The following is a 27986-nucleotide window of genomic DNA, read 5'->3' as shown; positions in this document are numbered from 1 at the left end:
TAACGATAGTAACATTGCAGTTCTATGTAATAAGCAGTGATTTACAGAAATATTAACTCCGATTTGTGAGGAATAAAATAAATCATTGTGAGAAACTTTTCAGCTTGTGCGTTTTTGCTTTCGGAAAAAGTGGCAGAAACGCTAGGCTTCAGTTTCCACGTGATAATCGTCAATCACTAAACCTACTGCCATTGCTTACATCAACAGGGAGAACATCGAAAATCGATACCGACCTTGGTCTGCGGATTCCTCCCGGTTTTCTACCTCTTGCCGATGTGAACACACTCAATTTTTCGTCCTGTTCTGTCCTATCGGCATGGGCAGTAGCAGGAATTCCTGCATATTTTGCTAAACGGTTGAGCGTGATCGACATTGGACGGTAAGGTGGAAAATCGCCAGCACCAAAATATTTTTTTTGTTTGAAGAGTTTTCAAATAGTTTGTGTGATTGATTCATTTGGATAACAAGTTCCAATTTGGAGTGTTTTAAAATAAGCTATGGAAGATGCTAAAAGTGTAATTCCGGAAATGGAAACCGATGGACTAGCTGCTCCCCCTCCTACATTGCCACAGGAAACCAGCGTGGAACAATGTCAAACTCAATCAGTAGGGGAATGTCCAATGGCGAAACGTCGTCGGTTGAACGAATTCTTTGAGGATGACGATTACGATGATGAAGATGACCAATTTCAAAACGGCACCCAGATTGACATGATAACAAAGCATATGGAGGGATTTAGCGAAAGTTTAAAACAGTTTCAAGTACTGGATGAAGTTCAGGGAGATAATTCGGATGATGAAGATAATGGAGGTTGTATTCTCAATTTAGATAAAAGAATAAATACTTATGATGTTAACTATGTTTTCCAGATAATCTGCAAGAAGACGATGATGACAATAGCGAAGATGGTTCTGAATTTGATTGCGAAGAAATCGAAACCATGCTTGATGAAGGACTTCCTGAGGATATGAAGGCATCGACTGGACCTAAAACTAAAGCTTATGAGGAACGTTTTAAGGAAGTCTTAGAAGAAAAGGGTAGAAACCATTTTGAAGTTCTGCCAGAAGGATGGGTTCAAGCGACGCACATTAGTGGAATGCCGTTGTTCTTGCACACATCCTCCCGAGTGTGTACTGCTTCCAGGCCGTATTTTTTAGGCCCAGGAAGTGTTCGGGTATGTATTTTTTTACTAAAGCGAATTTCATGTTATTATTATAACTAGTGCTGGATTATGCAGATCGATTCTTACAAGGTTTTTAGTTTGAAATTCACATTTTTTTATTTTTCTAGAAACACGAAATCCCTCTGAGTGCCATTCCCTGTCTAAACTATCGCAAAGCCTTAGAAAAAGAAGATATGTTGCGTAAAGAAATAGAAGAAAACGCCGCCGCTGCAGCCTCAGAAGCTGAGAACTCGCAGGAACTCAGCTCTCAACGGCAGGAAAAACAAATGCACAATCTTCAGCTAAGCAAAATGATTGCTGGTGCTACAACCCTGGAGGAAGCGCAAGCCAACGTTAAGCTACTGCCACTTAAAGTTACTGCCCGTATCGAAACTGTCAACGACAACCTCAAGGCCCACTCGCTCACGGCCGAGTCTTTTCAAGAGTACTGCAAGAAGCTTTTTAAATTTAAAACAATTAGAGTAATGCGTTTCAAATCATGGGCAGCCCGACGAAAATTAACCAAGCACAGAAAGCATATGAAAAATCTTCAAAGGCCAACACTGCCAGATGGAACCAAATTAATCACATTCCCCGTGTTACACACCGAAGCTGAGAAGGGCAATGTTCATGCACGCCCGAAAAAGGAATGGATCATGAACCCTAACGGGAAAAGTTATGTATGCATTCTGCACGAATATGTTCAGCATGCTCTTCGCAAGCAACCGACCTACGATTTCAAAGAACTGGAAAATGCAGCTACTCCATACTCAGCGACAGTTTCCATCAATGATCTAAAATACGGCACAGGCTATGGAACTAGTAAAAAACAAGCCAAGAGTGAAGCGGCTCGTGAAACGCTGGAAATTTTAATCCCCGATATGAAAGACAAAATCACCAGCAAAGATACCAAGAAGGAGCAAAACGGAGCCAGTGCCACAGAGTTGCAACCGGAAGCGCGCAATCTATCCGTGTTTGATGAAATCAAGATCGAGGATCCGCGTGTTGCAGAATTTTGTGCCAAGACAACCGAGCCGTCGCCGCATACGATATTGCAGACATGCCTGCAGCGTAACTTCGGACTCGGTGATGTGCAGATTCAGTACGACGTTAAGGCGGGCAAACACCGGAAGAACGAATTTACCATGACTGTTGGGAAACACACCGCAACCGTGGTGTGCAAAAACAAGCGAGACGGAAAGCAGAAGGCATCGCAGGCAATTTTACAGGTAGGATAAATTTTATAAAAAACAATCTAAATAATTATTATCTAAATCTATTCGCAGCCCTAAAATCCTTCATTAGCATTTTTATTACGTTATTTTAGAAATAATTTGTTGTTTCTAATCATTCGTCAAATTTTTGGATGATGGAATGGCCATCGCAATGTTTTCAAACGAGAATGTTCTCGGCAATATTATAATTAACAGTATCACTGAAAATTTGTTCACATTTTTTTTGATAAACGGCTGTCTTTTATTATAGTATCATAAAGTATAAATTTTCAATCTATAGTTCGAACAAAACAAAAATGAAAAACTGGGCTTAAGTTTTTCAATTATTAACACAGGTGGTTATGAATCGCATGGGAATTGACCGTCAATTCCCCTTTGGTCAATACGCAATCTTCAAGTCTGAACAATTTATACTGTAAAAGCAAACACCGTTCGATTGCGTTGATACCTATTATCTAAAATTCCTCTCTATACTATAGTAACAACAACACCCTCTATTATCAGATTAAATGGTAGAATTTATCACGTTACTACAAAACATTTTTGCAAAAACAAGCTCGAGATAACCAAATTTTCTCCAAAAATGATTATTTTAAGCTAACACTTAACTTAAGATGTCACTCTTTAGATTTTATGACTTTTTGATTTCATCACAGACCGTTTAAGGAACATAAAATTTAAAACATTATCTTGATTATGAGTTATCAATTGCTGCTGAAACCATCAATCGAGGTATCGAGAATTTTTTTAATTGGCAAGGGAGTCAAGATCTTTCATGCATTATGAAAACTTTTTGAATAAACTCGACTATTTTCAGGCCTTTAGTTATGTTCTTAACAGAAGGTGACTTCCAGAGAGCGATTTCGAAAGAGGGCACAAATCCTGGACCTGTGAGGAGCCCGACAAAAGCCAGTTGTGCGGCGTTATGGTGGTGCAGGTCATGAAGCAAAAGACTGCAAAGAACCTCCCAAGTGTGTGTACAGAAACGGGACACCAACCATTTCACGGAAGGCCCTACGTATCCAGCCGGTAAGCTGGCCGCAAAACCACGGGCATAAGAGCAACACAACTGAACCTGACTCACTGCTGCGCGACTCAGTAGCTGCTATACCAAGCAACCTCTGAGTGGTTTGATCAGACTTCGCCATCGTATCGAATCCCTAGCACATCCCTCCCGCAAACGGTGACTGGGTTGCGGAGAGGTCTAGTATGGCTTATGAAAGACGAGTAGGTACCGGTTCAGGATGTTTTGTCAACCTCCAACGAAAGCTACGCGGTTACCAAGGTAAACGGAGTGTTCTGCTGCAGTTGTTGCGTTCCGCCATGATGCAGTGTGTGAAATCGCTGGCCATCGACCCAAAATTAAAAATGAGAATTTCCTTCCAATTATATCTTTCCTATACTTACTTATTGGTCCGTGTCCATCGGTCCTGCAAAGCAAAAGGATGAAATTAGAGATCCCTACTGTGTACGGTCATGGATGGAGTTCCTCGTTAAATATCCAGTTGTCAGGCCACCAAGCAGCGATTAACAAATATCTGCAGTTTTTGCATTAACCACTTTTCGCAGGCGTTCAACAATGCGGGTTCAACGTTCAAGTTTAAAACTGGGGTTTTCATGAAGAGTGATCTGATTTGAGCTCCAGATATTTCGTAAACCTGCAAAGACACCTCTGATCGTTCCTGATCCAGGCGTTGTTTAGCTTCCAAGGTATTGATAAACATCCACCTGCTTAACCTGTTGTTCCGCTACTGTGATGATGAGATTTTTTAGTGTTCACTACCATAGACTTAGTTTTTGCTACATTGACTAATCGACCTAGGAGCACTCGAAGAGGTCATCCTACTTGCTCTCGTCTCGCATATCGTTTCGGCGTTTTGCCAGTAAGACAATGTGGTCGGCTAGGTCGAGGTCATCTAGGTGCTTCATTCTTAGAGGATTCCAAGGCAATCGCTCCAATTAATATCTCGTCTATAACGATGAGAAACAGTAGCGGTGATAAAATGCAGCCATGTCTCACACCAGCAGTTCATAGGGTCGGACGAGACGTCATTGTGCAACACCTTGCACGAAAACGCCTCGTTCCGAGCCTCGACGAGATGGACTAGCTTCTCTGGAACTCCTCCACGCCTGAGTGCGCCTCAGATGTTTTCGTGGTTGAGTCGGGCGAACCCTTTTTAAAGCAACGAAAACTAGTAGAAGAGAGTGCTCCAATATTATGTGGAGCTTTGTGATATGGTCTATACATGATCGGCCAGGGACTTTGACCAACATGCCCTGCATGGATCCACCGTCCACCAGAAAAATTGCGGTTTTCCATGTGCTGCTGAATAGCTGACGCATCATCTGCTCTGACAATGGGTCAGCTTTGAGCATCTCGGCTGAAATGCAATCCATCCCTGGCGCTTTATTGAACTTCACACTTCTGATTGCCGCTTCAATTTCATCTAGCGATGGCGCTTCGGAGCTAACACGATTGGCGCCGAACTGTTGGCGTCATGTGCTGCTAGGTTCGTTGGTCACTGACATTCGAAACTCGGAAGAGCTTTTCGTAATGTTTAGTCCATCGCTTAGGCTGTTCAGAACGGTCAGTTAGTAGCTAACCAACTCTGTCTTTTAGCAGCATCTTTGTACTCAAGCTGGCTCATTCCTGGCGAGAAATATCGGACAACAAGGCGGATATCACCATTGGCGGCGGTAGTTTCACCTTCGGCTAGCGAGTTTCCTGTTTTGTACATTTTCCACTGCGACCAGAGATTTGGTATTTTGTGGCGAGTCTGGATTGAATGTAAGCCTCATCAGGGTGTCGTATCACTATTAGGTTCAATTCTTTCCACTTGTTTAATATAGGCATCAGCCCAATAAGGTATTATTGAATATAAAGTTTACTGCCTTATTGGAAGAAATCATCAATTGTTTCCTCTTTCGAAAGAGTGATTCTCAGTCACATAGTAAGTCTTTCTAAAAGAAACTGAGCAACCTACTGTTTTTTGGGATACTACAAATCTTTTCGATTGTCGAGCTGTTTTTCCAAGTGTTTTCTATCATTGATTTTTCCCACTTCAATTCAATTTTGAGAGCATATTTTGAGATTACACAAAAAGGCTCTAGTCCTATGAATAATTGAATTGATCCACTAGCTGACCCGGCAAACTTCGTCCCGCCTATTGTAGTGTTTAATTTAATAATTTTAAACATTTCAAATTTATTGATTCCTTGCGATTGGATTATATTGTTTAAAAATAATTGGTTTTATCGGAATGGCAACATCCTCAACTTTTGGTTTTTGTACATGACCTCTATTCCGGATATATATTGGGTGCATTTCAGTTATTTTCGTTGTTTTCCAGAAACTGAAAGTGGTCATCTTCTGATTCAAAATGGTGTCCAGGGTCAATGCTTGGCTTCTTTATATCATTCCGATTACGGACTTATCCATATGTAGTAGTATTCGGTTATTTGCGGATGTTTTCCAGAAGTTGCCATTTTTCAATTCAAACTGTTGTCTAAGGTCAATTTATAGCTCCTTGCATTATTCTGGATCCGGTGATCCGGAACCGTAAGTCGCCTTCTTGGATTTAAAAATGGCATTTGGAGACAATTTCTGGCCCCTGGGCGTCATTCTGGTTTGAGAAACACACATATTGGGTGTTATTTGGTCATTTTCGGCTGTTTTCCAGAAACCGGATGTCACCATCTTCGAATTCAAAATGATGTCTGTGGTCGATTCTAGCTCCTGTGTATCATTCTGGTTCGGAAGATACTCATTTTGTATGGAAATCGGCCATTTTTGGTTGTTTTTTAGAAACCAGAAGTTGCCATCTTACAATTCATAATGGTGTCTGAGGTCACTTTTCGGCTTGATTCTCGTTCCAGAGATACTCCTATTGGGTGGTATTTGGTCACTTTAGGCTGTTTTCCGGACACCGGAAGTCGCCATCTTGGATTTCAAAACAATTTCGGCCCTCCGTGCGTCAATCTGATTAAAGAAACGCTCATATTGAGTGGTATTTGAACATTTTAGGCTGTTTTCCAGACACAGTCGCCATATTACAATTCAAAATATTGTCTGAGGTCGATTTTTGGATTCAGTTGTCGATTTGTGGCTTCAGTGCATCATAGCAATCCCGGAAATACTCATATTGGGTGGTATTTGGTCATTTGCCGCTGTTTTTCGGAAACCGGAAGTCGCCATCTTGGATTTCAAAATGGCATTTGGGAACCATTTCTGGCCTCAGTGCGTCAATCTGATTAAAGAAACGCTCATATTGAGTGGTATTTGATCATTTTCGGCTGTTTTCCAGACACCGGAAGTCACCATCTTACAATTTAAAATGTTGTCTGAGGTCGATTTGTGGCTTCAGTGCATCATAACAATCCCAGATATACCCATGTTGGGTGGTATTTGGTCATTTGCCGCTGTTTTTCAGAAACCGGAAGTCGCCATCTTGGATTTCAGAATGGCATTAGGAGACAATTTTTGGCCTCTGAGCGTCAATCTAGTTGAAGAAACATTTATATTGGGTGGTATTTGGTCATTTTCGGCTGTTTCCAGACAGCGGAAGTCGCCATTTTACAATTCAAATTGTTGTTTGAGGTCAATTTGTGGCTTCAGTGTATAATAACAATCCCAGAAATACCCATATTGGGTGGTATTTGGTCGTTTGCCGCTGATTTTCAGAAACCGGAAGTCGCCATCTTGGATTTCACATTGGAATTAGGAGACAATTTTTGGCCTCTGAGCGTCATTCTGGTTGAAGAAACACTCATATTGGGTGGTATTTGGTCATTTTCGGCTGTTTTCCAGACACCGGAAGTCGCCACCTTACAATTCAAAATGTTCTCTTAGGTCGATTTGTGGCTTCAGCGCATCATAACAATCCCGGAAATACCCATATTGGGTGGTATTTGGTCATTTGCCGCTGATTTTCAGGAACCGGAAGTCGCCATCTTGGATTTCACATTGGCATTAGGAGACAATTTTTGGCCTCTTAGCGTCAATCTGGTTGAAGAAACACTCATATTGGGTGTTATTTGGTCATTTTCGGCTGTTTTCCAGTCACCGGAAGTCGCCATTTTACAATTCGAAATGTCTGAAGTCGATTTGTGGCTTCAGTGCACCATAACAATTCCGGAAATACCCGTGTTTGGTGGTATAAGGTCATTTGCCGCTATTTTTCAGAAACGGGAAGTCGCCATCTTGGATTTCGAAATGATATTTGGAGACATGCCAGAAGAAGGAAGGGTGTCGAAACATTATGGACATGTTTGTTACACCTAAAAACATTCACCTGCTAAATTTGGTTATATTTGCTTGATTGGTTCTCGAGCTGTGCGTAATTTGAGTTTCATTTGTATGGGACCCCTCCCTTATAGAAGAGAGAGGGGTGTCAAACCATTATATTTTTTACCCCTAAAAACAATCACCTGCCAAATTTGGTTCCATTTAGTTGGTTAGTTCTCGAGATAAGCAGAAATTTGTGTTTCATTTGTTTTGAACTCCTCCCTCACAGAAGAGGGAGGGGAGTCAAACCACTATGGACATACTTTTTACCTCTAAAAACATTCACATACCAAATTTGGTTGTATTTGGTTGATTGGTTCTCGAGCTGTGCGAAGTTCGTATTTCATTTGTATGGGACCCCTCCCTTGTAGAAGAGGGAGGGGTGTCAAACCATTATGGATATATTTGTTACCCCTAAAAACATCTACCTACCAAATTTGGTTCTATTTGCTTGGTTAGTTCTCGAGATGTGCAGAAATTTGTGTTTCATTTGTATGGGACCCCTCCCTTACAGAAGAGGGAAGGGTGTCGAATCAACATGGACATATTTGTTACTCCTAAAAACATCCACATGCCAAATTTGGTTCCATTTGCTTGGTTAGTTTTCGAGATGTGCAGAAATTTGTGTTTCATTTGTATGGGACCCCTCCCTTGCAGAAGGGGGAGGGGTCTCAAACTATCTTAGTCACCTTTCCCGGCCCCTAAAACCCCTATATACAAAATTTCACGCCGATCGGTTCGGTAGTTTCTGTCAGACAGACAGACAGACAGATAGACAGACAGACAGAGCTGCATTTTTATATGTTTAGATTTCGCGGCTAGAGAGTTAGTCCAGACTCTCTTGTCTTGACGGACATTTATGTTAGCTTTCGCCTGTCTCCGCTCGTCGATCTTCCTCCAAGTTTCACCCAAAATCCACTCGCTCCGCTCGCTGCATACTTTGCCGAAGGTTTCATCACTTGTCACGATAAAAGCTTTTTTGATGCAGGTCCATTGCTCTTCGACAGTTCCATTAGCAAGCTCGTAACTCAAGTTGCTCGACAAAGGCCCTTTTCACCTCGGTATTCGTAACGACACCCAACTTTCTCCTCTCGTCTTTGAACACGTGCGAGGGGCAGACCTATCTCAGCGATAACAAGGGGATGGACGGCTGCAATGTCGGCGCTGCGCTTGTTGCGTACATCAAGAAGGCTCCTTCTTCATTCTTGGTTGCAACAGATGTGGTAATTTGGTTTTCTGTTCGGCCATCGCGGGGAACCCACGTTACCTTATGTGCTGGTTAATGAGAAAAGAGCAATCCACCAATAACCATGCTGTTATTACCGCAAAACTCTGTAAACAACTCTTCGTTTTCGCTCATCTCTCCTAGGCCATGGCGTTCCATAACGCGTTCAAGGTCCGCGTTGTTTGAGCCGATCTTCGCGTTGAAGTCGTCCAAGTCGATTTGAACGTCCACCTTCAGGATTTTCTCAACCACATTGTTCAGCTGGCTGTGAAACTCTCTCCTGCAGATCGACAGCGTCTGTTTGTACATAGCACTGGGTTGCAGTAACGTTTCTAACCCGTGTTCCCACTTCATCACGGCCGCATGTGCCCCTGGGATCAATAGAAATCAATCTCCTCTTTCTCGAGTAGCATTTACACCTCGTATGCCATAATAGAGCGTGACTTACCCCGATGCCAGTACCCGGCCAACGGACTTCGCTCATTCCCAGGAATTTAAGCTTCGGGCGGCTAACTTCGAGTCGATGATTGACGTGACATTCTTCAGTCCAGCACTGATCATGAACTGGAAGGTGGACGATAGCTACACCAATAGCGACCACCAGTGCTTCCGCCTTTTTTTTGTAGTAGAATTAGACTGCTGCGTCCATCAATTAGAACTTTTGAAGTATATTCCCATTACTATACGTACCATGTGGACTAACCAGTCACCCACTAATGATCGAGTGAATGGCCGGTTGCCTCGGCACGCTCCCAGTTAGGCATAATGTGCTTTATTAAGCCAACTACCTTTCCAGGATTAGCAGACTCGGTTGCAAGCAGCCCTTGCTAAGAAATTCAATTCTGCTCAGCAGATGTTCCGAGGTTTCGCTTTCAATGTTAGAGAAGCTACAAGTGTCATTCCGAACTCGACGCGGGCAGTGCTCAAGTATTAGTCCTGTGTAAGTACAAAGAGCCCACTTGTTAAGCTCTAGAAGCGTTTTAGTAATTTTTGCGTTTGGTGTTATTACCCTTTTCGACTTGTGACATCCTCTGACAGCCCTCCAGGCTGTCACCCGTTGTTCTTCCCAGTATTTAAGTTCCATTTTTATTGTGCAGTTTAAGATACCGCGAAAGAGTTCCGGACCAATAAACTGCGAGTTGGAATCTTGTTGGCCAGTTCGTCTGCTTTTTCATTACCATTTATGCCGCTTTGCCCTGGAACCCAGTACAAATCGACAGAGTTCATACGACAGAGCCTTCGCAGCGAGAGAACACACTCCCAGATAATTTTTGACCTACATTCGTGAGCACATGAACCCTTTAGTGCCGCTTGACTATTAGAGAAAATGCAAATGTTCGCATATTTATAATTTCTCTTCAGACAAACGTTGACACCTTCGATTATAGCGTAAATCTCTGCTTGGAATACTGTAGGTTCTGAAGCTTCGCCAACTTTGTTCTTGCAGTAGCCTCTTTTGTTCCGCTATGGTGTAGACCATAACGTGAGACGGCAAGTGAAAGGGAGAGCCAACACTCCAACCATCCGCTGTTGGAAGACACCACATTTCGATGCGATTAAAAGCACGCGAGAAGGACAGTTGGCTTCGCTCGAGTGCTGAACAAACAATGAACAAAACAAATTTAGTTCTGTCAAGTAACCAGTCCCTTAGCGAAAGGGTAGGTCTACGGTGTATGCTATCCTCTGCGTTGTTAACACGTTGGAGGCTGCACTCATGCGCAAGAGAAAATTCATTATTGTGCTATTGTCACGCTAGATTCCACAGCGCTCGCGCTTAAGAGCACGGTGTCGCTGTACAGGATGCTGAAAAATTACTTCCATGATCGAGTACTAGTTTTCAACACGAAGGATGGTCAGAAGTGCGTCACAATTACCGCTGAAGTACCGCAAGGTTCCGTTCTGGGTCCGGTGTTATGGAATGTCATGTATGTCGGAGTGTTAAGGCTAAAGAACCCGGTAGGGGTTGTGATCGTCGGCTTTGCAGACGACATAACGCCAGAAAGCTACGGCGAGTTGATCGGAGGGATCGAGTTGATGGCCGCGCACAGTGACCGCGGATCAAGGGCTGGATGCACTTTAGGAAACTTGAGTAAACGCATCTCGGTCGTGAATAACCGTGAACCAGGCGGTGGTCACAGTCGGAGACTGCACAATTATCTAATAGTGATCTTTGAAACTCTTGGAGGTTATAGTTGAGTTTGAGACCACGTTATACTCCGGTATGATGGACTAGATACTAACAGTTATCGTGGTAAACTGAAAATTACCTTAAGGCTCATGTGCATGAGGATTTCGAGTGTGTATCGTACGTGCCATTAAGGAAGATTCAGAATTCTTCGATCAACGTGACACAAGAGACATACGAGGCATCAGAATATCAGCAGGAATAGTCCAATTCCCCGAAGGGTAGATAGACGCACCGACTTATTCTGGTGTTACCCGGATGGTTTGGGAAGCGCCATGGGGAAGTGAACTGAGTGAGTTGTCAGATGTTTGTGAGCAGATTTTCCCGCCATCTTAAAAAAAGAGACTAATTTCTAGCTGTATGAAACTTCGGAAAACCTTCACAAATCCCACAGTATTGATATTTGCGTAACCTGGATGGCGCTTGAAAACCAGAAATCGGTGTCGGACGACTTCTGGTTTCTAGAAATATCGGTATATCGGTATGACGTCCAAAAACCAAATATCTATGTTTAACACCATATTCATATCCAAGCCGGTGACTTTCGGTTCAAAAAAAGCTGGTTGGAATTGAGAAAACTATTCTGAAATATTCTGATATTGGTTTTTCCAGAACCATGGTGACATCTAGAACTTGAAAATCGATGTCCGACGACATTTCGAAATTCCGTGTAAATCCATCATTTATACTTCAATATAAGCTTTTTTGAAACAAGATGACACCCAGAGATTAAATATCGATGTCTGATACCAATTTTGAATCCAAGATGGTGAATTTCGTTTTCTGGAAGGCTGAATAAAAAGGGGGAAAATGCTTGAATACTGCCCTTATTGCTTTTCCGGAACTGGCACTACCTGCCGTGACACCAAAAAACAGCAAATTGCTGGTTCAATGAATTTTTGATCGATCGTTTTCTTTTAACCGTCACGAATTCTAAACACGTCTTATGACATGTTTATCATATAATTTGATGGCAGAGAGTCTGACCCAGCGCTCTGGCTGAAATATACGATAGGAAAAGTTACTAAAACTGAACTGAATAGAGAAAGTAGTTGGAATAAATTATGGTGAAGAGGTGAGAGAGAGAAAACGGATAGAAAAGATGGAAAACGGATAGAAAAAGTGAATAGAGAATAGGATCAGAGAGCAAAAGAGAGAGGAAGAGAGAAAGCAAGGCAGTGAGAGGAAGAACGCGTTAGAGATGAGAAGGAAATAATGAAAATACAAGTTTGGGGAGAAGAGAGAAAAATAACATGAAGACGAAAAACGAACTTTCACCATCTATATTAGTTCTTAACATACTCCGCAATATCATAGCTAGGGCTTATTACGGGAGTTACTTCACGGTGAGATGGCAACCGTAATAGGCACGGTGAAAGTGATTCCCATTTGATTTGCACGCGTCTTTTTTCACCGTGAGATTTTTTCACTTCGTTCTCACCGTGAGGTGACACCCGTAATAAGCCCCACTGACAAAAGGTTAAATCAGAGTAAAATTTCAAAAAATAAATCATCGATTAGGTTATGTCGCTGAAAATCATTACGACTAATTATATTGTTTATAGAAACCTTCTACTTCTTTCATACGCAAGCAGTTCTTTAGAGAGTTTCACGGTAACAGCAGAACCTTTAATGGGGGAATAGTTAGAGAGCACCCCTTAGAGCATCAGACTCAGACTTCCTGAAATCTCGCTCGCACAAAGAAGAGACAGTGTGCTTTGCGCTACAAGTCTCGTTTCTCATTCAGTCGCTTCGTGCTGTGTGCAGCGTGCGAGCGAGAAAACTTACCATTCGTACGAGCCATGTCTCGTCGCATGGGAATTTTTATTGCGACGTACACGAAGATATCTCGTCTTTCAACTTAACGAGTGCGGTGCATGGGCGTCGCGTACTTGCGACAGCTTGCGTGCAAATTCTCGTGAGCTCGTCTCGCGAGCTTGCCTCGCATGTTGCTTTGCGCTAATGGTGCGAGAAGGAAATTGATTTTGCGCAGAAGAAAACAGGCAGGGGATTTTATGTTGTTTTTTATTTACGGTGTTATAGCAGCATGCATCAAAACACCGTTAGAATTATCAATGATATAACCTAGTTTATTTATTTATCAATTCAAAATTCTGTGATTAATTCATCCGACTTTTGTTAACATGAATTAAGAACGTTTTGTTACTATACTTATTATGCTAACGGTACGAAAATGCACCGGATGCAGAGTGTTACGTTGGTTAACAGAAGTGGTACTTTCGTCGGTTTAGATGTCATTGACTATCTTATGATAGAACTCTGTTTTGAAGTTCTAAGGATAAAAAATGTGGTTTGAAATTACAACATAAGTTTTTCGGGAGTAAAAAATAGTAAAACCATTGAAATTGTTTATATTTTCTAGTACATGTTGATGTTGGATAGAATTTTCGAATTGAGTACACTAAAGTCGCTTTTTATGCGGGGGATACATGCCGCGTAAAAAACCGTAAATTCCGGAATCCGCGTAAAAAAACCGCGTAAATTCTGCAAATCGAGTGAAGAGGAACCGAAATCCGCAAGAAAAAAAAATACCGCGTAAATTCCGGAATCCACGTAAAAAAACCGCGTAAAAGCGACCTTAGTGTATAGATATTGCAAATCAGGTTCTGAAGGTTCGTGATAATCTGATCGTAGTAATATAGTTTTGTGAATTCTTCCGATTAATACACCTTCAGAAGGGTCTGACGGCATATATCGTATGTAGGTACGGTAGGCAGCCTATACACCAGAGAGACGCAGAGACTCACCGTTAAGGCAACTGTCAACATCAAAACGGATAACGGCAATGCAAAATTATACAGCTCGCCCGTTTTGATGTTGACAGTTTCCTCAACGGTGAGTGCTTTGTCATTTCTCTAATATACAGTTTCACTAAGGTACAGTACGGGCGTCTCGCTCAGTTCGTAGTGCGATGAAACATCGCCTTGCGCATCGCAATCCGAACCGAAAGAGAAGCGAAAGAGCAACCTGCAAATTGCATGTGACGTGTCTCGTCTCGTCGCACATGCATGGAAATTCTACGAGCGAGAGAAAGATTTCTCTCGTCGCTTGAAAAAAAAAGCGCGTGCACGGGAAGTCTGATCAGACTCCATATTTTTTTCAATGAATGTAGAAACATTCTCATTATCAAACCTGATTCAAGTTAGACGAAATGGTCCATACGGCAAACTGAATTTAGTATTTCAGATAGTAGATGTTCATTAAAGTCAAAAATGATTAGAACTAATTTATTTGGCATGGTGATTGACGCTGCTCGTTTTAATCCACAGATCCTGCATCCACACATCAAAACATGGGGCTCACTTTTGCGGCTATACGGCAACCACTCCATCAAGTCGTACAAGGAAAAAAAGCAGGAGGAACAGGAAATCACCATACTTCAAAGCAAAGCTGCCATCAACCAGCCCAACTATGCCATTCTTAGCAAGTTGAAGCTGGAAATGTCCAAACTCGAGGAACGCCAGAAAAATGTACGCGTCATTGGAACTTTTGTACCGGACGTGGATCTACCAATGGCATCTGGGTCGAATCTGAAAAATGTCGATCTCTAATGAGAATATCTTAATGACGCTTAATGACGTACTTCATCTATACTATTTCGTATTAGCAGTAAGTCTACAGACGTTCACAGCATGATAACGTCATATCGGAAAGGCGCCAACTGGTGTGGTGAACAAAACAATAAAATAAGCCAAAAATTCAGGAACTACGTTCCAATTAAAACCTTAAAAATGGCTATCGACTGACAATGGACAATGGGTGTGAAGGTCCCGCATCGCAGACATGAACCATGCCTTTGCCAGTTATATCAACAAAATTGAGAAAGAAAAAACTGTGTAAGTTGCTTACGAAAGGTTGAAAAACATTAGGATGCAAAACACACAAGACTGAGACATCAGTCAGATTCAGCCTTTCGGTACTAACTCTTTAGTTGGGTCTTCTGGGGAAACGTTCAAGATGGAAACTAGCTTCCTTAGAATCGTGCGGAAAATCTTGTCTCAGTTCACAATAAAAACAATTTTGACTATGTAAACCAGTTTGATTTTTATTTGTGAAGTAATTGTCACGTGTAGTCAGTGCTAATGTCACAGTAGGGTACAGAACAGCTGCTGGAATATCGAAACGTGCCTCTTGCGCTGCAGAAGAACTCGTGTGCCTCAGTCAGCTAAGCATAGGATTGCTCCGTCTACCGAATTCAGATTATTGTTGCCTAAGTTAGTTTTCTCTTCGAATGGAGTCGCTTTTTCCAAACATAGATGCGTAATTTATTTCATACGCAATTGTTCGCTAGCATTTGTTTTTACTTGTTTCAAACTGGCAATCTCTGCGCTGCGCATTTGAGCCCTATCCTTTCTGTGAATGTAATTGTTCATCCTGTACTGCTTTGTTATCACAATTAAGTATGTTTGGTTTGTATTTTATATGTACAGTTGCGTTTGGTTGACTTGTGATTATGTGCTTATAGACAGCTAGATTCCTAAAAGTGTGCAACGGATTTAAATTAAATTTAACAGTTCCTATCGGAAACACAATAAACAACAAGAGATACAGCTTGCGAAGATATCGATGTGTTGGTATCGTGTGAAATTAAACTTGTGACAAGGCTAACATTTAGAGCATTACTTAGCACATCAGAGGCCTGTTTGGCGGAAATACTTCCAATTGACGTAGCCAATTTGCCGTATATCATCGTTTTCACGGACTTTCTTGAGTAAAATTTTAATGAAGAATACCTTGGATCATCAAGATTTGCTTTTCGATCACTCGAAATTATTTAATCATTTTACAATAGCACAAAAAACATAACCTCCACGTTGTCTTTAAATTCGAACTTTCGTTGACAAATAATGCCGTCTACTAAAACTATGGGAAGTCTGTTTCAGACATGCCAGTTTAAAGCTTTTATCCAAAGTACCCTATAATTTGGAGTGAAACGAACTATTTCAACAAAAAATAGAGCATGAGCGAGCAGGCTGAAAGCGTAGGCACTTAAAGTACTAATTTTTTGGTGGTACTTTTGTTTTAACCACTTTTCTTCACAAATCTATCGCCATATTTCATCAATTACTGCTTGATTTTATTGTGCTTAACTTACAGATGGAACCAGATTTACGAGCAATTCCATTGTTGCTGTATAAAATCCATTTTTCTTTCTTAAATCTAGTATTTGTTTGTGATCTTCTATTGATCTACATTCACTGTGAATACCATTTTGATTCATGCAAGCATCACTGGTTTAGTTCATGGTAAGCTTCCATCAGGACGATCCTGTTGACTTGTGATGGTACAGATAGGTACTAGTATTATGAAACCGTTACTACAGCTACTGAATTCTCAATACCCGTCCAGCAGGGGGATCTAGAGTTGTTAGTTGAGCTTGAGATTAATTCGCTTCAGGTCAACACTACCCTATAACATGGATGAAGGTAATACAAATATAACATTGTAGTACTGAAATCTTATCTGATGTTTTATAACATTAATAAAAATTACAAATGTAACTCATATATAACAAAGTAGGAACAGTTATGTTACGCTTTACAAGAAACGTTCATGCAGTGTTACCAGTGTTGACCCGAATTGTTTTTGATTGATTATTTATCACGCCCAATATAATTGAAGGAATGAAACTACATCTAACAGCGTTTCCATACATCTAGATTTGGTATTCGCTATATTTCTTCGTTAAATTTAGTTTTAATCAATGTTTCCTATAGTGTACTCTAGGAGCAATTTGTTTGAAAAATCTGCGCAAACAATCAAAATAGTTATTCCTAAATTGGTTAAATGATAAATTTACTGATTTTCTCATCTGTATTTCTAGCAAAGCGCTGCTCTATGTAAATTTTTCTTTGACATGAACCTAAAAAATACTAATTGACGAAAACTCTTCAAGACGGGTAAGGGCAATTCGGTGTATGTTTTGTTATTATGTCAGGTAAGCTTACTCCGAAAAAAAAACAAGATAGTCTTCAGCAGTGAAAAAAAATTTAATATTTTACTTGTTTCCTCAGTCCAAATAATTGTTCAGAAGACCGATATAATATAATTTATAATTGTTCAGAAAGCCAGAATGTAATATTTATCAGATCTCAAACAACGTTAATACGGAACTGATTTAAAAATCGGTCATGGCGAAAAAAGACTTAAATAATCGCATGACGCTACACTTTAACAGGCGAAGGTGAGAAGATTTTATTCAAGTTGTATCTTGAATCGCTTGTCCGACGTAAGGTTAGGTTCGGTCGAAATAATTACTTTGCCTGCAGAATGGCAAGAACATAGCTTTAACTTTTCCAATATGTCTAATTGGACAAGTGCTTTGACACCTTAACCCTCTAGTGCCAAAGTTAATTTTTAGACGGACTTCGGTTAAATCATTATAAATCTTTATAAACATTTTTTAAGTATCTATTGAAGCTTTTCAGAGGTTTGACTGAAGACCGTCTAAAAATTAACTTGGGCACTAGATGGATGAGACATTTTTCGAATTTACGCTGACACAAAACTATATGATGTCACAGTAGGCGTTGGTGTCTGCTCTTGACGTCTGTGCATGGCGTTCAACTTTGAAACTTGTTAACACAAATATCTCACACGATTGAATTTCCTGCTTTTAACAAGATTCAGCGTTATCACATAATACATTGGTTGTTCAGAAGTGGTGCAAAGAAAATTTTCCATGACTTTGGTCACTTTTAAAAACCGTTTGGTGAAAATCTTGGATGAAATGCCGATCAAAGTCGAAAGATTTGACTTGCACTGATTCAACTATAACTTCAATACTCTACCAACCTTGATAGTGAAAAAGGACCAGAGAAGAAATAACTATCTGTTTCAATTTTATGGCATAAATAAAGTGTATCACTTTCTGGGTGACACCCTGTAGAGCTTTCCCGTGCCGTCTTTGTGTAATATTGCACTGTACACGGTTTGACGAATTGAAAACTAGTCAACCATTCAACAAAACGTAGAGGATAGAAAAAATTAAATTAAATATTACAAAATATTCAATAGCATAGCATAGGAGGAAGTTTTTTCAGAATTTCCAAGGAATGTTGACGAAGCATTTTGTTAATAAGGGGCCATCCACATACCACGTCCATATATTTTTTTTAGAATTTATACGGGCAGTTGTCCACGGAGGGAGAGGGGGGGGGGGTCAAAATCGTTAAAAATCTGTCCACGTGGTATGTGGATGGCCCCTAAGCATGTCGACAATAAACTTTGATGGTTCTATGCTTTTTGCGATATTGTTATTTCATCGCACTCGAGTCTTTTACACACACGCTTTCGAGATACTCTTTCTTATTCATGCATTCCCCTGAATAGCAACAAGCACGCATCGACACGACAAAACTCTTTTGTATTGCTAATCAGCGACAGTAAAAGAATACGCGAGTTCCTGCTAGCGAGTAGGAGTACTCGACTAGGAGGAGTGCTTGAAAGACTGTGCTCGAAAACGATAATGTTTTCTTCATCCACCCGGTTTTGCTTCGTGCACCGACAGCACAAACGTGGGGGAAGAATCTGTAAAGTATCGCATACTGGAACGTGTAGGGTATCGGACTGATTTGGTAAGTTTTTTATAGCAGTCTAATGCAAAACCTGCCGAAGCCGAAGTAGTCCGTTACCGTATTTGAATATTTTTTTTTGTCCCTCCGCAATTATCGTAATGCATCTTGAAACTATTGTACTCGGCTGGTTGTGCTCGCGGGAAGGGGACTACACACGAGTAAAAGGGTAAGCGCGCGTGTGTGCATATGATCTCGGGAGCGAATGCGAGCAAGGAAGACAGCGAGAAAGAACGAGAAATAGCTTTATTGGAGAAAACTCCAGCGTGTGTATCGGCAGCTATGAGAACCAACCTCACTTGAGGGGCTGCATGCTGTTCATGAGTGAGACTAACAACACTGACGGCCGAGTGACAGCTGTCACATTTTTTCATAAATCTCGGTTCAACCTAACTGACCGAGCTATCACTACACGCAAAAGTTGGATGGTGCGCAACCAGTACAAAATTGTGCGTTTTTAGCGCAATTGTTGATGTAATTCGGAACCAGTACAATGATTGCGTGTTGGGCATAACGCAATTAATGCTCTAGCGTTTTTCCAATGTATTTGGCAGCTCCAAACTACTACACCTAAACAGTTTCAACTGGTATCAAGCAGCATTGCAAAGCGAGCGAGAAGCAAAACCATTCTCCTCCTTTCTGCTTGTGGACGAGACATATGCTACGCTTTTCAAGTCTTTTGCACACACGCTTTCGAGATACTTTTTCTTCTTCATGCATTCCTCTGAATAGCAGCAAGCACGCACCGACAGTTTGAGTGAGACTAACAACACTATGGTATCAAGTATGTACAGCACGGGTGTCTCGCTCATTTCGTGAAGCAACGAAATATCGCCTTGCGCGTCGCAATCCGAACCGAAAGAGAAGCGAAAGAGCAACCTGCAAATTGTATGTGATGTGTCTAGTCTAGTCACTAATACACTCGACGTGAGAAATAAAGTGTCGGTATATGATACATATTCTGATTTCATTCTATGTCAATGTATTCGCAGTACAACTGTTGCGTTATGCGTTTCACACATTTATTGTGCGATTTCTGTGCAACATTTGTGCGAATCGGGAAGACACAATGATTGTACAAGACTTCAACTTTTGCGTGTACCAAGATTTCGGATATTTTGTGACGAAATTTCAGTTTGGTGAACCGAGATATTGGAGATGCTGTCACGATGGTCCTCCGGTGAGACAGGAGGGTTGATGCAGGCCTTACTAACCAGCCGTAAAAAGGCGGGGGCCTAGCGTAGTTGATAACATCTCCGCCAACCACGCTGGTGGCCACGGTTCGAGTCCCAACGCCAACATAGGTGTCGATGGTTGTCGGGTGGCGTGATCCACTCACAATCAACACGACTGGTTAACCCTAGCCGACACCGGGAGATTTTCTGAGGCAAAAAATCTCTGGGATCACGCCTTCCATCGCATGAGGAAGTAAAACCGTTGGCGCCGGTCCGGTAATCAACGGGTCGTAAGTTGGGGTCCTGGGTGTAATCGCCTCCCCGGGCGCCGGTGATTGGCACAACAAAAGTGGTGGAACTAGACCGACGGAAAATAAGCGAGAATAAAAAAAATCATCAGTAGACAACAAAATAAATACGGGCCGGAACAAACGACAATGACCCAGGCAACAAAAAACGGACCATCGTCTAGAAACTCGGATCATGGAACTGCAAGTGCCTTGAGGGTCCGCAAGCTTGACACAGCTGCGCAGCAGAAGGAATGCTGGAAGGGAGTTACACCCTCTACCAGATCTGCGGCAACAAACACGAGCAGGGCTCAGCTTTCATTGTGGGGGGCAAAACAACAACAGAATATCCAGGTTGAGAGTTAGAGGCCGTTTTTTTTTAACGTTAGCTTCATTTTTGTACACAACCCTCATCTAGCAAGTGACACCTTATACGCACAGCTGGAGCTTGCATACGATAGCCACCCAGACCATGACGTCGAAATCTTATTCGGAGATCTCAACGCTCACATTGTTCAGGAGGAGGAATTTAAACTGGTCATTGGAAGCTCAGCGCCACCGGCTCCAAGTATGATGACAGTTCTACAAGGTATGCTACATTTTTGTCTATCCACGCACACAAACAAATCTCGTTATGAAAAATTTCGCGTTTTGTACGGAATTCAAAACATTTTTGGAAATTTCTCATTTTATGTTGTTTTATATCTGATTTTTTTAGTTGGAGAGTGAATCTCCAGTTGAAACACACTAAAAATTGATATTAATTTAGATTTAGTGTGAAAAATTGCGACAATATGTCGAAATAAAATATATAAAAATGCTATATTTCTGATAGTTGGAGCATAATCTTGAAACATAATCTATGAAACAAAAGCGACTCTATTTAGAAGCGCTATTAGAGTACAAGAAAAAAACGAAAAGTGCAAAAAGGTTACCGGCAAATTGATGAAAAACAGCATATTTTACCTAAACCCTAGCGTGTTTATGTATTTCTCACAAATAAAACATGTTTCTACATCATTTCTATAACTTTTCAGGAAAGTATGTTTTATAAGTTTTGTTTAAAATGCATAATCATTTCAAATTTCATACAAAATCTGAAAAAGTTCATAACGCTCACTAATACTTATGCATCGACGTGAATAGCATACCTTTTAGAACTGTCATTTATACTTGGATCTGCAGCTACGAGAACCTCATTTGAGGGGCTGCATGCTGTTCATGAGTGAGACTAACAACACTGACGGCCGAGTGCTCGGTTAAAAAATAAATGACAGCTGTCACATTTTTTCATAAATCTCGGTTCAACCTAACCGACCGAGCTATCACTACCGAGATTTCGGATGTTTTGTGTCGAAATTTCAGTTTGGTGAACCGAGATTTACGAAAAAATATGACATCTTTCATTATTTTTTTAATCGATCACTCAGTGGTGCCGTTCTTGGCAATTAACTACCGAGATCCGGTAAACCCCGCCCACTCGCCTACCAACTAAAATATAAACACAGCAGGTTAGCGTAGCCCGGATAATATTGTCAATCAGTCAATAACTGTATTAGAGGGTGCGACGCGATCATTGGTGCGCCAACCATTTTTCGGTCGTAGCGGAAATGCTTCGTCAATGGTGCAGCTCAAAACAGCGTCTGATCTCCATGTTTGAGGCGACTGATCAGTGTACTGCTGCCAGTGTGGAACTCTTAATAGTGCTGTCACGATGGTCCTCCGGTGAGACAGAGGGTTGGTGCAGGCCTTACTAACCAGCCGTAAAAAGGCGAGGGCCTAGCGTAGTTGATAACATCTCCGCCAACCACGCTGGTGGCCAGGGTTCGGATCCCAACGCCAACATTGATGTCGATGGTTGTGGGGTGGCGTGATCCACTCACAACCAACACAACTGGTCTAGATTGAACCCTAGCCGACACCGGGAGATTTTCTGAGGCGAAAAATCTCTGGGATCACGCCTTCCATCGCATGAGGAAGTAAACCCGTTGGCGCCGGTTCGTTATACAACGGGTCGTAAGTTGGGGTCCTGGGTGGAGTCGCCTCCCCGGGCGTCGGTGATTGGCACAACAAAAGTGGTGGAACTAGACCGACGGAAAATAAGCGAGAATAAAAAAAAAATCATCAGTACTGGGAGCAAACAACATAAATACGGACCGGAACAAACGACAATGACCCAGGCAACAAAAAACCAACGTTTGGAAACTCAAATCATGGAACTGCAAGTGCCTTAATTTTTTGAGAAGTATCCGCCCTTTTACGACTTATTGAGGGTCCGCAAGTTCGGCACAGCAACGCTGCAGGAGGTATGCTGAAGGGAGTTACACCTTCTACCAGATCTGCGGCAACAAATACGAGCAGGGCACAGCTTTCACTGTGGGGGGCAAAACAACAACAGAATATCCAAGTTAAGAGTTAGAGGCCGTTTCTTTAACGTTAGCATAATTATTGTATACAACCCTCATCTAGAAAGTGACACCTTTTACGCACAGCTGGAGCGTGCATACGATAGCTACTCAGAACAACAACAATACCGCACGCTAGCCTAGAGGGGTAATAGCGTTCTCGATCAACTAGATTAGTTGAGAGAATTCGTTATCGAAATTTTTTTGGCACATTTTACATGTTGTAGGATAAGTGCTTGCCCCAGTGCTGAGTCGAGAAAATTTCCAGCTCGAAAAGATCCTCGACCTGATCGGAAATCGAACCCGACATCACAACCGTGTGGGAGAGCTAGCCTACCAACATCAATAACCACAGAACCACGGGGACGCTACCCAGAACATGACATACGTAATGCCTACATTACGTAATGCCTACCTTCAGCAAACCCTCCCATATCGGTACACTTGGAGATCACCATAACAGATCGAATCGGAAATCGATTACTTGTGGTTTTCAACAACATAACCTGCCGTCGCCCGCCACGGTATGATCTGGAGCGGCTTAAACTCCCCGAGGTCGTCACTGTGTACGTGCAAAGCCTTGAGGTAGCGTTACCAGATTAGGGAGAGCACGTCGAAACCCTACTAGAGGACTGCTGCGGTAAAGTAAAAGCAACCATTAACAGCGCAGCGGAAGGTGCTTTTGAATCGTCGGAAAGAATTGACGTAATGGCTGGTTCCACCGTTCCACCCTACGATAGGTGAAGTTAGGGATGCCATCAAGCAGCTCAAGAACAACAAATCAGCTGGCCTAGCATCGCGAAAGAGCTTTGCAAGCTGGGCCAGGAAAGGTTGACTTCCTATCTGCAACAGCTGATAGCCTGGGATACAGAGCAGCTACCGGAGGAGTGGTTAAAGGGAGTATTATGATCATCTTTCACCGCCTCTCGCCGCCAGCAAGAAAGTTTGTGGAAGGTTATCAAGCCGGTTTGTATATGGGCAATCGACAACGGACCAAATTTATACGCTGCGGCAGATTCTCCAAAAGTGTCGCAAATATCTAGTTCCCTCGCACCATCTATTCATCGATTTTGGGGCTGCTTACGATAGTACAGACCGTGTAAAGCTATGGAAAATTATGGACGAAAATAATTACCCTGTGAAACTAACAAGACTGATCAAGGGCACGATGGATGGTGTACAGTGCTGTGGGAAGATTTCGGATGCGTTACTTCGACGAGTGACGGTTTTTTGGGTTCGGATTTAGATTGGGTTTGAAGGTGTTATAAAAAGTGCGGCCTTTAACGTGTGGGGCACGATCTGCTTCGCTCATGAAGTATACCTTGTCGGAAGGACGTTGTAGACGGTTGCTTAACAGTACCCTAAACTGGAATGTGAAGCATAAAAGGTTGGATTAAAGATGAATACGTCGAAGACTAAGTACCTGCTAGCAGAGGGAAGTTCGAGGTGCTTTTTTTTCATCTATCATTCATTTCACACGGTATAGAGTTCGAGGTGGTTGACGATTTTGTGCACCTCGGATCAATGGTAACGTCAGGCACTGCAGAAGAGAAATCCACAACTACAGCAAAGAAAGCCGCAGACGAATTGTAGCTGGAAGTCGTGCTTTCTTCGAACTCCACAAAATCTTGAGGTCTGGTAAACTTCAACAAGTGCACTATGTACAAGACGCTTGAATTCAAGTCAGCTACTGGCACGAAACACAGACAATGCTCGAGAAAGATTCGCATGCACTGGCCAATTTTGAACGACGTGTGCTTAGGACCATCTTCGACAGAGTATGTGAGAATGGAGACGAAGAATAAACCACGAGATAGCGCATCTCTATGGCGAACCCAGTATCCAGAAAACGCTTAAGCAAGAAGGGTACAATTAGTGGAACATGTTGTAAGAATGCCGGACATCAATCCCGCAAAAATGGTGTTTGTCTCGAATCCGGCCTTAAAAAGATGAAGGGGAGTGCCACGAGCTAGGTGATTGGACAAAGTGGAGCATGATCTTGGAAACGTGAGACTCTCAAGAAATTGGAGACAAGCTTTCATAGATCGAGTGTGTTGGCGTAACATTATGACGCAGGTGAAATCCTAAGGGGAAAGTTAGTAAGTATTTTTGACGTTTCGCGCATGTTGAGTCCTAACGGGTTCTACTAAGCAGTCTGATAAGTACCTGGAAATTCTAAGATTTTTGTCGAGCTTGATCCAGCAAATGACGCCTGTCAAAACTTCAGCCATTTATGTTTACGCATTTACAAGTCACAGCACTGAGAAGCGACCAACCTCTGAGTTTTTTTTAATGGAAAAACCTGAAATTCGATTTTCGATCAAACACTACTATCTACGCAAAAACACGATATCTGAGACCAAGGCCAAGCTGGATAAGTATTACCCGGACTCTGCACCGTCGATTGGAACGATTCATAAGTGGTTTACCGAGTTTGGTTGTGTCCGTACGAGCATGAGCACGTTGCTGAACGATCTGGGCGCCCAAAAGAGGTCACTACACCAGAAAACGTAAAAAATCCATGAGATGATGTTGAATGATTCCAAAGTGAAATTGGGAGAGGTAGCTAATGCTGTAGGCATGTCATTGGAACGCGTGGGAAATATCGTGCTCTCAGTTTTTGGGCATGAAGAAGCTCTGTGGCCATGGGTGCCGCGTTTGCTCACAGTGGACCAAAACCGAATTTGTGTGACGACTTCCCAGCAGAATTTGGCATTATTTTCGCGTGAGCTCGGTCAGTTTTTTGCGCCGGTTCATAACCATGTATAAAACCTGGATCCATTACTACACTCCTGAGTCAACGCAACAGGCAAAACAGTCGGTTTTAACGGGCCAAAGTGTTCAGAAGCATCCAAAAGCGCAACAATGAGCCGGTAAGGTTATGGCCTCCGTATTTTGGGATGTACGTGGCATAAAATTCGTGGACTACCTTGAAAAACGTAAAACCATAACCGTAGCATACTATTCATCATTACTGGACCGATTGAAAATCGAAATTGCCGAAAAACGTCCGCATTTGAAGAAGAAAAACCCCCTCTATTATCACGACAATGCGCCTGTTCATTCATGCTTAGTTGCACAAGCAAAACTGCATGAAATCGGCTTCGAATTGTTTCCTCAACCACCGTATTCACCAGATCTGGTGACTATTACTTGTTCCCTAACCTGAAGAGGTGGCTCACCGGTAACCGTTTTTACTTAAATGAGGAGCTCATAACTGAAACTGATTCGTATTTTAGAGACCTTTCGATCGAGTACTTTCGGACGGTAAAAAAGTTAGAAGAGCATAAAAAGCTAGATAGACTAAGACTTTGGTCAAAAAACATCTCTGTGTTTCATTTTTCAGGTACTCATTAAACTGCCTAGTAGCAGCACTACAAATTATATCTAGACTCTTCTACTTGCGCTAGTATTAGGGGTCGATTTCACTAACACATGTAGGTATTTAACTAGTTGAAAAACCATCCACCATCTCCTCACCTATTTTTACCTCAGTTAACGAAATTCACCACTTACAGTTTTAAAAATATGTATTTTTCATTTCATTTGTTGTTCATTTTCGTTTCAATAGTTAAAATTTCAAAGAAATAAAATTTAAATAGAGATAAGTTTGAAAAAATAAAAGACATTGTTAAGGCGAATAAAATTTGGTTAACGAAACCTCTCTATTATAACGATTTAGTTATGAGAATGCATTCTTTTTCTTCTTTTTGTACTACACATAAACAAGAATAAAGAATTCGTTAAGGCGTTCCGATTTTCCAATTTCGGCCAGGGAAAAAAATCTTAACAAAATTACGCGTTGAACAGTCTATCATCCATCTAACAAGCCTTTTGAACTGTGACGAAACGAACGTTAACGTTATTCAACCGTTTCTCCGATCCGGAGTTGTTAGGATATCACGAAATTATGAAAGTACCGTTGGCACGTAACTGCCATAAACATTATTGTAGAATTCCGTGAAAAAGCAGCGGTCCTTCTGCAGCCCGTCCTGTTCATCTTGACTACTCTCTATGTACCTGTTTTTTACTTTACCTAGTTGAATTAGTCATCTACAGTTGCGAAAACATTCTGAATGAAACCAATTGGTTTACATAGGATAGATATCAAATGCAGATAATTGTTTTGTTTTAAACACAAACAAAAAAGTTTTCGTTGTTCCTTGTAAATTCAAATTTACTACCGCGAATATCCCTCAGGGCTGTGCGAGTGTATGCGCCTTGAATAGTTTAGTATCTTAGCGTAGTTTGGAGCAGATTTTCAGAGTGTGGCAATGGGTGTAATATTAAAAATTATTAATTTTAACGACTTTGTTCCCTCCTTTTTTTCTGCCTTCTTTTGTCAAAACTTTACACAGAGCAGCGTTTGACCATGGCATTTATTTTCCCCGAACAAGGGGAAAGTTTTGCTCGTTTCTCTTTCCTGCCGGTGAAAAAAATTTTATCCGAGCGCAGAATTTTAATGATGTTTAATTATTCAAACCATTTGTTTGTCTTTTCCCAGAACGTTTCCCTGTGAACTGGTGGACTGTAGCAGTGTATACAGTTTGATTTGGTTGAGGCTTCCTTCTGTGAAAGATGCTTGTTTTTTTTTCTTTTGATTCATTTCGGACAATCGTCAATAGTACTATAATCTGGTATGATGAATATTACCTAAATGATAACCTGCGATTATATGCTAATGTTTTTAGTAACGTTTGTTGTTGACTGATTTTGTTTTCATCTATTTGATTTCATCCATTATCTTGTATCTATGATCATAACAATATTGTTAGCCATAGTTTGAATACAGTGAATCGGGTTTCTTCTGTTGTTGGGTGCGGATAAAAATCTTATAACAAAGTACATTTTATTTATAAAGTTTCCATGAAAGCATTCCATGTGTTTTGTTTACTGTAAATCTAGAGAAATATTTGTTGGTCGTGAAATTTGCTCGTAGTTAGTCGAATCTCGGTGATCAGCATTCTCATCTACAAAACAAAGGTTGTTTATCGTGAGTACAGGTGTACAAAAAATGTGAAAGCCGTGACAAAATGTTGCTGCCGTGTAGAAAAACCTACTGTACTGCTGTTACTGCATTATGCTTATAGTTTGAATATAATTATGCCACCAGCAGATGGCCCTAGGATGCAGCTAACTAAATGCTACGACGTTTTACTGGTTTCATAAATTTTTTACTCGACACTGAAGATAGAGTGGCTACATCCTCGTCTGTTAGCTTCCGGCGCCCAACTGCAACCGCTCGGTGGACACGGGAACAAGCTGCCGGTATTGGTAGTACAGCACCAGGCTTAGTGCTGCCAAACAGAGAGTGCCAGCAAGGAAGTGGTCACCTAACGGCCTGGAGCTACGGTTGCATGCATCGGCATCGTTGCAGCTCTGCAGACACCCATGGACATATCTGCAAGGTGAGCAAAGGACGATAAGAACACA

At 41.6% G+C, this 27986-nt stretch overlaps 2 protein-coding genes across 7 annotated transcripts in view; one reads left to right on the top strand and one right to left on the bottom strand.

Annotated features, from left to right (window-relative positions):
• LOC129732626 (microprocessor complex subunit DGCR8) lies at positions 1 to 15145 on the top strand. Of its 5 annotated transcripts, none has more exons than XM_055693646.1 (5): positions 1 to 65; positions 426 to 810; positions 870 to 1174; positions 1291 to 2391; positions 14382 to 15145. In XM_055693646.1, the coding sequence occupies exons 2-5, from the start codon at positions 498 to 500 to the stop codon at positions 14661 to 14663; spliced, it is 2001 nt and encodes a 666-aa protein (XP_055549621.1). In that variant the 5' UTR covers positions 1 to 65; positions 426 to 497; the 3' UTR covers positions 14664 to 15145. The 5 variants fall into 5 exon arrangements, with proteins under 5 accessions (XP_055549621.1, XP_055549622.1, XP_055549617.1 ...); XM_055693647.1 differs by having other exon boundaries at positions 4 to 87; XM_055693643.1 differs by having other exon boundaries at positions 33 to 87; positions 208 to 810.
• LOC129732631 (uncharacterized) overlaps positions 15131 to 27986 on the bottom strand; it is a 272761-nt gene continuing 259905 nt past the window's right edge. For both annotated transcript variants that reach the window (XM_055693652.1, XM_055693654.1), the window contains exon 7: positions 15131 to 27954. In XM_055693652.1, coding sequence (XP_055549627.1) covers positions 27768 to 27954 — 187 coding nt within the window. In that variant the 3' untranslated portion in view covers positions 15131 to 27767. The remainder of the gene's footprint in view (positions 27955 to 27986) is intronic.

The sequence above is a fragment of the Wyeomyia smithii genome, chromosome 3 (genome assembly GCF_029784165.1).
Source record: "Wyeomyia smithii strain HCP4-BCI-WySm-NY-G18 chromosome 3, ASM2978416v1, whole genome shotgun sequence".
NCBI classification, from domain to species: domain Eukaryota; kingdom Metazoa; phylum Arthropoda; class Insecta; order Diptera; family Culicidae; genus Wyeomyia; species Wyeomyia smithii.
The sequence above is the reverse complement of the archived record's forward strand: the minus strand, read 5'-3'. Positions and strand labels throughout refer to the sequence as shown.